General features: G+C 46.9%; 1 protein-coding gene across 1 annotated transcript in view; it reads left to right on the forward strand.

Annotated features, from left to right (window-relative positions):
• NEDD4 (NEDD4 E3 ubiquitin protein ligase) overlaps positions 1-12,857 on the forward strand; it is a 128,414-nt gene that overhangs the window by 16,099 nt on the left and 99,458 nt on the right. The window contains exon 2 of the mRNA XM_073303793.1: positions 10,799-10,872. Coding sequence (XP_073159894.1) covers positions 10,799-10,872 — 74 coding nt within the window. The remainder of the gene's footprint in view (positions 1-10,798; positions 10,873-12,857) is intronic.

The following is a 12,857-nucleotide window of genomic DNA, read 5'->3' on the forward strand; positions in this document are numbered from 1 at the left end:
TGGACAGGTGAAATACAATGCTGGGTTGCTGAACACATTCACAAAGCAGTTCCACATGGTGGAGCACCATTTCTGGGCCCAAGAAAGGAGAATTGAGTTCTGGGATTGCATTGTAACGCAAGTTTGGGATGATGAGCAGTGGCTGCAGGAGTGTGAAAGTCCACGTTCCTGGGGCTATGTACCAAGCTTCCCCCAGCCCTCCAGTGCAGGATCATCAGAATTGAGAGCAGCATTTCCAATGGAGAAGCATGTGGCGATTGCACTCTGGAAGCTTGCAACATTGGATTGCGACTGGTCAGTGGCCCGTCACTTTGGAATTGGAAAATCTGCAGTGGGGGCCATTCTGATTCATGTGTGTGAGGCCACTAATTGTCTCCAGTTATGCAGGACTATGATTCTTGGCGATGTACAGGAAACAGTGGATGGATTTGCAGCAGTGGAGTTCCTGGACTGTGGTGGGGCAATAGAGAGGACGGATCCCTATTTTGCCTGCATTGCCACAATAGAAAGGGCTACTTTACTGTGGTTCTGCAAGTGCTAAAAGATCACAGGAAGTGCTTCTCTGATTTCAGTGCAGTCTGATCAGAGAAGGTGCATGATGCTTGCATCTTTAAGAACACACGACTGTTCAGAAAGTTGCCAGTTGGCACAGTCTTTCCTCGCCACTGGATTACTACTGGTGATACTGAAATGCCAGTAGTGATTCTGGGGGACCCAGCCTACCTCTTGCTCCCTTGGCTCATGAAGCTGTATTCTGGCCATCTTAACAGGCACCAAAGAATGATTTAGCTACTGGCTCAGCAAGTGTAGAATAACAGTTGAATGTACTTTTGGTAGATGGAGGAATGCTGGAGTTTTTTATTCACTAGATTTGATCCCTGTGAGGAAAAACATCCCACTGCTTGTAGTTGCATGTTGTATACTGCTTAATATCTGATTGGCAAAGGAGGGAAGCTGCTCCAGGGTGGAGGGTGAGGTTGACCTGCTGTGTGCTGAATTGGAACAGCCGGAGGGCCATTAGAAGCAGGGCCGGTGCAAGGATGTTTTGCACCCTAGGTGAAACTTCCACCGTGTGCTTGCCGGCTCAGGGAGCCGTGCGGCAGCTCCCTGCCCCCCCCCTTCTTCCCCTCAGCCTGGGGAGCCATGCGGCAGCTCCCCACCCCAGCTCACCTCTGCTCCGCCTCCTCCCTGAGCACGCCGCCACTATTCCACTTCTCCCGCCTCCCAGGCTTGTGGCACCAATCAGCTGTTTGGCGCCGCAAGCCTGGGAGGGAGAGAAGCAGAGTGGGGCGGCGTGCTCAGGGGAGGAGGCGGAGCAGAGGTGAGCTGGGGTGGGGAGCGGTTCCCCTGCGTGCTGCACCCCCCTACCTCAGCTCACCTCCGCTCCACCACCTCCCCAGAGTGCACTTTTGGCCACCCCCAACCACTTGGCACCCTAGGCGGCCACCTACTTTGCCTAGTGGTTGCACCAGTCCCGATTAGAAGAGCCAACCGTGGAGCTCTGTGGCTGAGGGAGGCTTTAAAAGAGCACTTTACTAGTCAGCCACAGTAGAGTTCTGTTTTTTCTGTGAAATAGTGACGTTACGTTCTATATGATTTTATGAAAATATGCTAATGAGTGTGAATATAATGTAACTGTAATATCTTTCATGCAAAAGGTCTCTTGTAAGGTGGTATTACAAAGCTTATACTCTACTGAGTGTGGTCATCCTATTTGTATGAATGTATCATTCTTGTATTGGAAACTAGAGTTATGAAATATAACTCTGAGATCTTATTGTAATTATGCAAAGTGTGGGCCATTAATGGTGGCTTGGAATCTTGATGGCTCCCATTAACAAGGACAATTGGTTGTATATGGCTCTGTTTACTTGTAAGTCTTCTTGTATATGTGTGTGCTGGCAATTGGTAATGAAGTCTTACAGTGGCATGTGATCATGTCACCTGAACTGGAATCCATCTTTAACCTGGTGCTTTTCCATTTAGAAGGAGGGGTGTGAACCCAGAAGGGACAAAGGATTACCACTTTGTGCAAAAGATATATAAGGGGGTGGAACAGAACAAAGGGGGCTACAGTCATGAGAAATCCCCTAGCTACCACCTGAGCTGGAAAAAGGACTGTATTGGGGAAAGGATTGGGCCCAGATTGGGAAGGCATTCAGTCTGTGAAAAAAGCCTATTGAAACATCTCTGAGGGTGAGATTTATCTGTATTCAGTTTTCTTACTGTATTAGGCTTAGACTTGCATGTTTTGTTTTATTTTGCTTGGTAATTCACTTTGTTCTGTCTGTTATTACTTGGAACCACTTAAATCCTACTTTTTATTTAATAAAATCACTTTTTACTTATTTAACCCAGAGTATATATTAATACCGGGGGGGGGGGGAGAACAGCTATGCATATCTCTCTATCAATTTATGAGTTTACCCTGTATAAGCTTTATACAGGGTAAAACAGATTTATTTGGGGTTCGGACCTCATTGAGAGTCAGGTATCTGAGTGCTGGAGACAGGAGCACTTAGGCTGTTTTCAGTTAAGCCTGCAGCTTGTGCGGGATATGGTTCAGACTTGGATCTGTGTTTGCAGCAGGCAAGCATGTCTGGCTCAAACAAGGCAAGGCACTGAAGTCCCAAGCTGGCAGGGAAAACCGGCTCCAAGGTAGTCTAGGCAGGTCAGGTGTCAGTCCCAAAGGGGTTTCTGTGATCCAACCCATCACCAGTGTGTTTTGTGTATTTTAGATTTTATGTTGGTAATAGGGTGACCATATTTCTTGAAGGGAAAATGGGGACACCATGTGGGGCTAGGTCAGGTCTGGCTCCAGCTGCATGTGGGGCTGGGGTCACTGTTCACCAGAGACCTGCCTGTCCCCCCCACGTGTGGGGCTGGGGCTGATGTTGCTGGCGTTGCCCCCCTGCATGGGGCTGGCATCGATGCACACGCCCCCACCACATTCCTCTGCACTGTACTGTTTTGACAAAAGTGGGTCTTTGTCCCATTTGCTCTTGCGCAAATGGGACAAATGCTGACTTTTGCGCCCCCCCGCCCCCCCCCCCAAAAAAAAAAAAAAGTCAGGATAGGGCTTAAAGGACTGTCCTGGCCAAAATGGGACTTGCGGTCACCCGAGTTGGTAGGGTCTTTCCCTGCTGCTGAGTTCCATAATGCTTGAAGTACATTCATAAATATCACTGGGCCTTTGCCTTCTGCTTTTCCACAACTCCTGGTGTGAACTCATAAAAATACTTAGGCTTTCTAAAAATAGAACTTCAGTTTTGTTAACTGCTGTTTGGCATACAATAAAATCCAAATAAAAACAAACAAGGTTAAAAGCTTTTGCCAACAATCCTGAGTGAAAAAGAAATAAACAGTAAACATTTTATGCCCGTGTATGTAAGCTGTAGTCCAATGAAGTTCATTGTGGCTGTATACACACCAACCTGTGATATCTTTTTTTTTTCACAGGTCTGGATGTGTGTAGCTAAGGTTCTTATCCCACTGTGTGGTGGTAGAGGTAAGGATAGACGCCACAGTGCCATGTGGAATGCTGGGGGTGCAAAGAGCAGTAGCCAAGGAGTTCTCAATGACTGCAAAGGTTGCTGAGTGTGATCTTTGGGCTATAGGCCAGCCATGCTCAGCAACTCTTGTGTGTTGCCTAAGCAACCCCATTATGTCATGGTGCATTTCCCACTCTCAGTGCAGCAGCCACTGTAGAATACAAAAGAGGAGGAAAGACTGAGAATAAAGGGTCCTCTAAGATCTTTGATCATGGTCCAAGACAACTGTGGCTTGAAGGAGCTCACAGAATATCGCCTTCCTAGTCCTCTTCTTTGTCATTCTGATCAGGGTCAGACATTCAGCAGTTGTAGAGCAGGGGGAGACCCCTCAAGGCCACAGTGCCAGGGGCTGCTGATAAAAACATACACTGTTAGATTTACAGTCACAACAGAAAGGGGGGAAGTCTCTCAACTCCCTTTACGTGACTCTCCCAAATACCCTTAATAAGAAATGCTTATTGACCCTGTAGCTTTGGAGCACCTTGCTACAGACTTCTCTAAAGCTCAAAACCATGGTGAATGTGGCCTGGCAGGGGGGAATAATGTCACATGTTCCTATATGGTTTGGCCCCCTCTCTCGGTACAGGGAAATGACAGTAAATATATTGGCACTGTTCTCACAAGCAATGATTTTTGGCTGATATCTCTCACTTGAGGGTGACAGAGGCACAAAGCCCAGCTGTCCTAAAGCTGCCCTGCCCCCATTCAATCCCCCTATTCCCTGCCCCCTGACTACCACCCCAAACTCCCCTGCCCTCTATCCAGCCTCCCTGCCCCCTTACCGCGCTGCCTGGAGCACCAGTGGCTGGCAGCGCTATAGCCGTGCTGTCCAGAGCACCAGGACAGGCAGCCATGCCACCCAGCTGGAGCCAGTCACACTACCGCGTAGCACAGAGCACCGGGTCAGGCTGCTGCTCTGCAGCTGCGCTGCCCGGCAGGAGCTCGCAGCCCCACCATTCAGAGCATTGCGCCGGCGGTGCAGTGAGCTGAGGCTGCTGGGAAGGGGGAACAGCAGGGGAGGGACTGGGAGCTAGCCTCCTGGGCCAGGAGCTCAGAGGCTGGGCAGGAGGGTCCTGTGGGCCAGATGTGGCCCATGGGCCATAGTTTGCCCACCTCTGTGATAAACAGCATACTTCTCATGGGCCCCTGCATAGCACAGCAAGCCAAAGAAATGAAAAGTGGAGGCTGATTCTACCTCCGTTTGTTGTACTTACACCCAAGCACATGATGCTCACCTAATGTGGATTGTGTAACAAGACCGCCGTACAACTCTTTTTAGAATGTATTCTCTAACCTTTTATTTTCTCACTTTTTATCCCAGTAAAACAATTAAAAATCAATCAGTTTGTCTTAACTTGTGAAGAGGCCAAGTGCCATTTTTATATGGGGACAAAGGTCCTGGGAAGAATGGAGGGGGGAGAAGGTTTGAGGGAAAGGAAAACAAATAAACAAAACAAAACACACTGCAAAGATTAGTTCATGTACACACTTATCCAAGCTTCCTCCCCCTTTGTCAGAGAGCTCATCTGCGCTTTCCTGGCAGGACTGGCTAGACTCCTCTGGAGTTTCAAATAGTTCTAGGCTCTCAGCGTTTTTTGAGTCCACTGTCCTCTCCTCCCTGCCATGAACAGCAAGGAGGAGGGTTGTTGTTATAGGCATCAACTAGGGATTTAAATATTGTTTTAAAAGTTCATCGGTTAAACAATTAAAATGATATCGTTTAACCGGTTAACAGATTTAAATGGAAAGAGGTTGGGGCTTCTCTGGCCAGCAGATGCAGGCTGGGGGCCACTCCTGAGGTCGGCTTGTAGACGCGGGCCACCAAGTGTTGGGGGTTAACAGTTAGGCTGCGTTAACTGATAAGAGTAATGCTTACCGGTTAACCGCTGACTGCTTTACATCCCTAATATCAACAGTCACCTGCAGGGTACCAATGGGGTGACTGCTAAGATTGGCATGCAGTTCATAGTGAAAGCAGCAGGTCTGCAGTACAGCATCAGGTCTTGTGTTGCTCTCTCTTGCTTTGTGGTATGCTTAGCATAGTTCCTTCACTTTCATGCTGCATTGCTGCTGATCCCTGTCATGCCCCATTGCCAGCATCCCCCTGCTCAATCTACTCCTAAAGTTGTTGTTTCTGTGAGTGAGCCACAGCTGTACTTGCACAGCCTCGGGGGGAGCTGAAAGGAGGTCCTGGTAGGAGAACAGGCATCCAGCCTCTGTGACTCCAGGGCAGTGGAGATTGTGACTGGAATTATCACTGCAGGGAGAGAGGAATTGTGGAATTCATGCCGGAGGACTGTTAGTCAACATCACTAATGCAGTGTCTACTCATGCTGTGTTGACCTCACTAGGATGACCATGGCTCTGTGCTGCTCTGAGATGTGGTGCTACTGCTTCACTGTAACTGGCCGCTTACCAGGTGGGAGACCAATTTAAGTGCAGCCACATGTATAACTAAGTTGATGCAAGTAGATTTGTGTTGACCTAACTTAGTAGTGTTGACCTGGCCTTTGATCCTACCACATCATGGACTTCTTCTCTCCCACTCCTTTCCACTATTAAAGATTTTCAGAAGAGGTTGGTCTTGGATGAAACCATCATGGACAACTGACTTGTCGAGACTAATACAGTGTAGTTGTAGCCATGTCTGTCCCAGGATTTTAAAGAGACAAGGTGGGTGAGGTACTATCTTTTTTGAGCCTATTTTTGTGGGTGAGAAAGAGAAGCTTTTGAGCCACATGGAGCTCTTCTTCAGGTCTGGGGTCACAGTTGGTGCAATAAAAGATATTACCTTGCCCACGTTGTGACCAATACAGAACTCTACCTGTGGCCAACAGATCTGCTTTTGAAGAATGTGGGTGTTTATTACTGCCTAATCCTCCAGTTTTAACAGTGCAGATATGGTGTTACTATGCCTTTTTTTAAGATTAAACTGTATGTACTGTATATAAATTTTGGCTTTTGGGACAGAATCCATAAAGCCCCTTAAGCTCATAATGTCCATTGAAATCAATGGACATTAGGAACCTGAATACAAATTAGGAGCCTAAATTCCCTTTGTGGATTTTATGTTTGGCACCCACGTTTTTATGTAACCAAACTTCATTTTAACCACACAAAGTAGCAGACTACAATAGGTCTCCAGTTTTGAAAATGCTGTCACAGGTTGTGCCTTTCAAAAGTTCTTTGGTCTACAGAATCTTCTGAGACTGCATCTTCACCCAGTGTTAAAATTAAGACTGGTAATGTGCAGGCCTAGTCATTCAGGTGAATAAAAAATACTTGAACTACTTAAAAAAATTTCAGTGCAAGCTTTATCTCCTTTTCTGAGAAGCTGTGTATATGCTGGAATTTGTTGAATTTCATCTCTGTTAAGCCTATCAAATTATTGCATAAACTCAGACTTGTCTTGGGTTGTTATATGCATGATGTGAAATGCCATTCATTCTTTAATTCTTGTATTGAAGCTTTATTGATAAAGAGTACATTGTTCATACCAACAGTCTAGTATATTCAGACTGCTGTACTTAGCTTTGTATATTTACTAGGTTAATCTAGTATTAGGTCATGAGCTTTTGACTGATTACACTCTGCTGCTTTTTTTTTTTAAAGACTCCCTCATTGAACTATTCAACAAACTATCAAGTCTAATACCTGGTAGTTCTGTTTTTATGATGATAGAAATGAGTTAAGCGCCAAAATCTATTGTAGCTAATATGTTTAACAGACTTGGGGGTGAGGCAAAAAATAGCATAATATAGTTGCAGCTTTGCAAAGAGGGTCCCAAGCCTAGTGAGGGGTTTGTTTTGGTGGCTCCTGAAATGGGGGAGGGCAAAAGGACAGCATAGACTGGGTCCTGCAAGATTTCTAGTCTTCTAGAACTTCTACCCCGGACTTCTGGGGTAGGCTTGAGATCTCACAAGATTTGGCACCATAAGATCTTGAGGGATTTCGCATGAGATTTAGATCCATGATAGGAGTCGTGTTCAGAGCCACTTCCTGTTTGCTGATTTCCAATAGTTTATCCACCCTCCCTCTCTTATCTAGGTCACTGTGGATTGTGATTGTTGCCTGCTTTGGGGCTGGAAAGGAATTTTTCACTGTACCAGTAGATTGGCCAATGCTGGTTGGGTTTCTTACCTGCCTTGTAGCAGAACCTCAGGGTGGGGTTTTGGGCTACCGAAGGGCTGGAATTCTCCCCCTCCCAGAGGTCACAGTTTAGACCATTGAGTCATTTAATTGTCACAACTTTTGGCAGGTGCCCATTGCAGGAACTTACTGGTTTAGGCTCCAGATCCAAAAAGGCAACGTAGTGGGCATCTCCTTTCAAAATGGGGGCATTGTGACTAACCCCCTAGGAACAAATGCAAACCAGGGGGTGGGGTACTAGCATAAGGGACCACCTCACCAATGCACTTGATGGCAGTGCTGGCTGGGGCAGGGGGTCTTTGTCCCCTCTTGCCTCAACCCCTGAAAGAGGCAGGGATGCTAGTGGGCGAGTGGAGGCACCCAGAGACCCTCCTAGTGTGATGATTGGCTGCCCCTGCAGAGGGAACCCTCGGGAATTGGCAAAGGATCAGTGAGGTGGGAGTGACTGGTGGGCTGTCCCCCAGCAGGAACCATGGATGTAATTTGACTAATAAAAGTTGTGGCCTGGTTAAAACCCACACCACATGTCCTTGCCCTCTTCCCTGTGCTGAGCACACCAAACTACCATTTGAGCATTATCTCTTCAAGGTTATTAGCCCAAAGTGACTTTCTAAACATTGTAAAGTTGGGAATGGGGGGAATCTCTTGTTCCCCAATCTGAGGTTGTGGGAAGGAAATTTTTTTTTGCACTCCATCATGGCAAATCCCAAAGGGCCATAGCTCCCTTACAGATTGAGCATCACCTGGATCAATTTCTAGCTAGGTCCTTAAAGTGAATATCGATCCACACTATTTTATGGTCATCATTGGCAATCTTATGCCACCAAAGCTTTTGGCCACCACGTGATTGCTAGCCATGTAGCAGCATCCCCCTGCCTGAGCCTGGCTGCCCAGGTCAGGGGCCAAGTGAGCTGGAGTCCGCTCCCTCTTGCATGTTTCCAGCTTGTTTGGCCCAGGTCTGCAGAGGCAGAGTGTGGGGGCACCACCACCACCTTTGCAGCCACGCTCTTTCAGGGAGCTGCTGCACCACATAGAGCAGAGACCCAGGGTGGCCACTTTAGCTGCATGAGAAGCAGGTCCAGCCCGCCCGGGCACGGCTGCCAGGTAGAGCAGCCAAACGTGCCGGGAGGGTGTGGCGTAGCGGGAGAAGGACGGAATCCCCTTCCCCCACACTCAGGTAACATTGGGTGGGGAGAGTGGCAGCGGACCTGGGCTGGGTGCAGGATGGGGGTAATGTTGCTGGGCAGAGGAGACATATGGGGCAATCACGTGTTCTCCCCTTTAGATTGTCTCTCGCACACACCCACATGGGGAGGCATGAGTTATCTGTGGGTCCAGCAGAGAGGTCTCAAACTACTGGTCACTTACAAAGCTATTATCAAAGCAGGGAATTGTTAATCCTTCTCCTTCCAAAATGGCATTGGAACAGTTCTAGCATACCTAATTGTGTTGGTTTCCGAGGTCATCCCAAGAGGTCTAATCTATTAAACTTGATAAGGCATCCTATGCTATGATATACAGAGCCTTACAGCATGCCAACTTTGTTCTGAATATATAGCTCCTAAATTATGCTGTTATTGTTCTACCCTGAATAATGAGCAATCCTTTCCACCCCCGCTGAAGGAACACCTAGAATTTAACAAACCAAACTGTAGTGATACTAAGGTCTAGTCTGCACTAAAAAATGGTTTGCTGGTATAGACTCAACTTACATCAGTAAGAGTGCTTTTGCCAGTATATAGTTTATACCAGTCCCCCTGAATGAAATAAGCTATCCTGGCAAAAGCACTCAGATCTGTTTAACTGTCTACATTAAGGCTTTTGCCAGTACACAAATGTAATTTTTTTTTTAAAATCACACCCCTAACTGATATTACTGGCAAAAGTTCCTAGTCTAGATCTGGCTTTGCTCTCTGTTAATCGTCTTTAGGTTATTAGTGTGCCTTGTTGCCAAGAAGGCCAATGGCATTTTGGGATGTATAAGTAGGGGCATAGCGAGCAGATCGAGGGACGTGATCGTTTCCCTCTATTCGACATTGGTGAGGCCTCATCTGGAGTACTGTGTCCAGTTTTGGGCCCCACACTACAAGAAGGATGTGGATAAATTGGAGAGAGTCCAGCGAAGGGCAACAAAAATGATTAGGGGTCTAGAACACATGACTTATGAGGAGAGGCTGAGGGAGCTGGGATTGTTTAGTCTGCAGAAGAGAAGAATGAGGGGGGATTTGATAGCTGCTTTCAACTACCTGAAAGGGGGTTCCAAAGAGGATGGCTCTAGACTGTTCTCAATGGTAGCAGATGACAGAACGAGGAGTAATGGTCTCAAGTTGCAGTGGGGGAGGTTTAGATTGGATATTAGGAAAAACTTTTTCACTAAGAGGGTGGTGAAACACTGGAATGCGTTACCTAGGGAGGTGGTAGAATCTCCTTCCTTAGAGGTTTTTAAGGTCAGGCTTGACAAAGCCCTGGCTGGGATGATTTAACTGGGAATTGGTCCTGCTTTGAGCAGGGGGTTGGACTAGATGACCTTCTGGGGTCCCTTCCAACCCTGATATTCTATGATTCTATGATACCTACCACTTGAAGTAATATGTTTCCCATAAGAGAGCGTTTTGCAGAGGTAATGTTGAGGTTTTTATATACAAATGAAAAACCCGTTTGCAGCGTATAACAATCCTTTATTCTTTCGGTTGTCCTCTGTCTCTGGGAATTTCCTTCCTTACTGACTGATTCATCCTGTTGAGCAGACTCTTCATTCTTTTGGTCTTCCAGGAAAGAAATGTGTAATCTGGAGGACATATCATGATAACTTTGGGATATTGGCAATTCAAGTTAACTAAGCTCTGTTTTTAGCATGGTTTGAATCAGTGGTGGTAGTATTTAATAAGGGATGCAAGTAAAACAAATCTGCTACTGAAATTCAGGATGATTTCCATCAAAATATAGTATCTGGATTAGACTAGCTTTCAGTCTGAAATCAGTTATGCCAAAGGTTCGTTTGTTTTGTTTGTTTTTAAACTATGGTAAAATAAAGTTTAAATTGAGGTTGGGATGGACTCTAACTATAAATAGGGTGAAAACTTTATTTTATGTTTCAGGAAAACACACGAATTGTGAGGGTGAAGATCATAGCTGGAATTGGTCTGGCCAAAAAGGATATCTTAGGAGCCAGGTAAGGGTATATGCTTGGTCTGGAGAAGCAGAGTTGATGGTACATCATTTTCTTCACAGAAATCTAATATTGGATAATACTCTGTTTACTATCCCAACTAGTACCAATGTACCTTCAAGACCTGTTAAACTTCCTTGTGCCAAAAAAAAAAATTAAAATATGCTAATTATCCAGTCTCTGCCCCTTTCTAATAAGGCTGTCAAACTGAAGACTCCTTGCAGTCTTGCCCAAGAGTCTACTTGGTCAGGTGTCATATGCATATTTTTCTGCAGGTAAGGTTGTAGCTAAATCACAATAGCTCAAAATATTAGCTGTGAATGCTGTAATCACTGTTCTTATCTGTGCCTTAGCAGCTGGGAGTAGCACCTGCATTGAATGTTGGTAGGAGCTAGACCAGTGGTCTCCAACCTTTTTACGCCCAAGATTACTTTTTTGAATTTAAGGACAACCCAGGATCTACGCTGCTCCACTCACTCAATCATCCCTTAGTCACTCACCCTCACTCACTTTCACCAGGCTGGGGTAGGAGGTTGGGCTTTGGGAGAGGGTGTGGGCTCTGGTTGGGGCTGAGGGGTTTGCAGGGTGGGAGGGGGCTCTGGGCTGAGCCTGGGGCAGGGGTTTGGGGTGCAGGAGGAGATGAGGAGTGCAAGCTCTTGGAGGGATTTTGGGTGCAGGAGGGGGCTCCGGGCTAGGGCAGAGCATTGGAGTGCAGGAAGGGATTGGGGTGATGGCTCTGGGAGGGGGCTCAGGGCTGGGGGTTGGGGTGCAGCCTTCCACCAGGCAGCACTTAATTCCAGCAGCTCCTGGTTGGCGGTGCAGCATGGCTGCTGCTAAGACAGGCTCCGTGCCTCCTCTCACCCCTCCCCTCTCGGGAATAGCGTTGGGCAGGCTTTGGGAACAGCGTTGAGCCGGGGCAGGCAGGGAGCCTGTCTTAGCAGTAGCCCTACTGTGCTGCTGGAGATCACTATTGACTGGGAGATCCTCTAGGATCGACTAGTCAATCACAATCAAGCAGTTGGTGACCGTTGAGCTAGAATATGGCACACAATCCACCAGCTCAATAGATGTGGGTGACTGTAGAAGGGAGAAGCACTCAGCTAACACAGCTATCAAACTAGCAGTCTGTATAGGGCAGGGGATGATCAGACTGACTTAAAACATTTTCAGTGGGTGAGGACCAGACTGTCTACTAATGCAGTAGTTCTCAACCAGGGGTCTGGAGCCCCCTGGGGGCTGCGAGCAGGTTTCGGGGGACCACTAAGCAGGGCCAGCATTAGACTCGCTGGTGCCCCAGGGTAGAAGGCCAAAGCCCCACTGCATGGGGCTCAAGCCTGGGGTGGGGAGGCCCTGAGCTCTGCCACCCAGGGCTGAAGCTGAAGCCTGAGCAATGTAGCTTTGCAGGGGCCCCTGAAGCATGGGGTCCCAGACAACTGCCCTGCTTGCCGGCCCCTAATGCTGGCCCTGGCTCTTCTATGCAGAAAACTAGTTATTGTGTCACAGGTGGCCATGGAGTTTTTATAGCATGTTGCAGGAGGGGGGAGAGCTCAGAAAGAAAAAGGTTGAGAACCCCTGTACTAATGGAAATAATTAGCAGGGATCCCCTGTAGGGTTGGAGACTGGTGCTACATAACTCTTAGTAAAATTAGCCTTTCCTGTGGCACAGTTCGAAGTTTAGGAAGGCCCACTCAACACAGATAGCTATGTTTAGTATTAATATCCTTGCCCGTTGCTCAGGCACGTGTATAGTAACACCATGATTCTAACACTGGCTTTACGGAAGATACCACAATGTGTAATGGTATTTCTCTGACATTAAACTGAAGTCAGAGTATTGTAAAGTTGTCAGACAATCTCTTTACCTTTTTACTTCTCTGTATATAACCATAGTTAACCTCAAATATGGTGGTGGCAATACTTCAAAAATAAATAGCTTTCTGTATTACAATTTAAATATTCATTTGGAAATCATCATCTTTTGTTGTAAT

This window comes from Lepidochelys kempii, chromosome 10, assembly GCF_965140265.1.
Source record: "Lepidochelys kempii isolate rLepKem1 chromosome 10, rLepKem1.hap2, whole genome shotgun sequence".
In the NCBI taxonomy this organism is placed as follows: Eukaryota; Metazoa; Chordata; order Testudines; family Cheloniidae; genus Lepidochelys; species Lepidochelys kempii.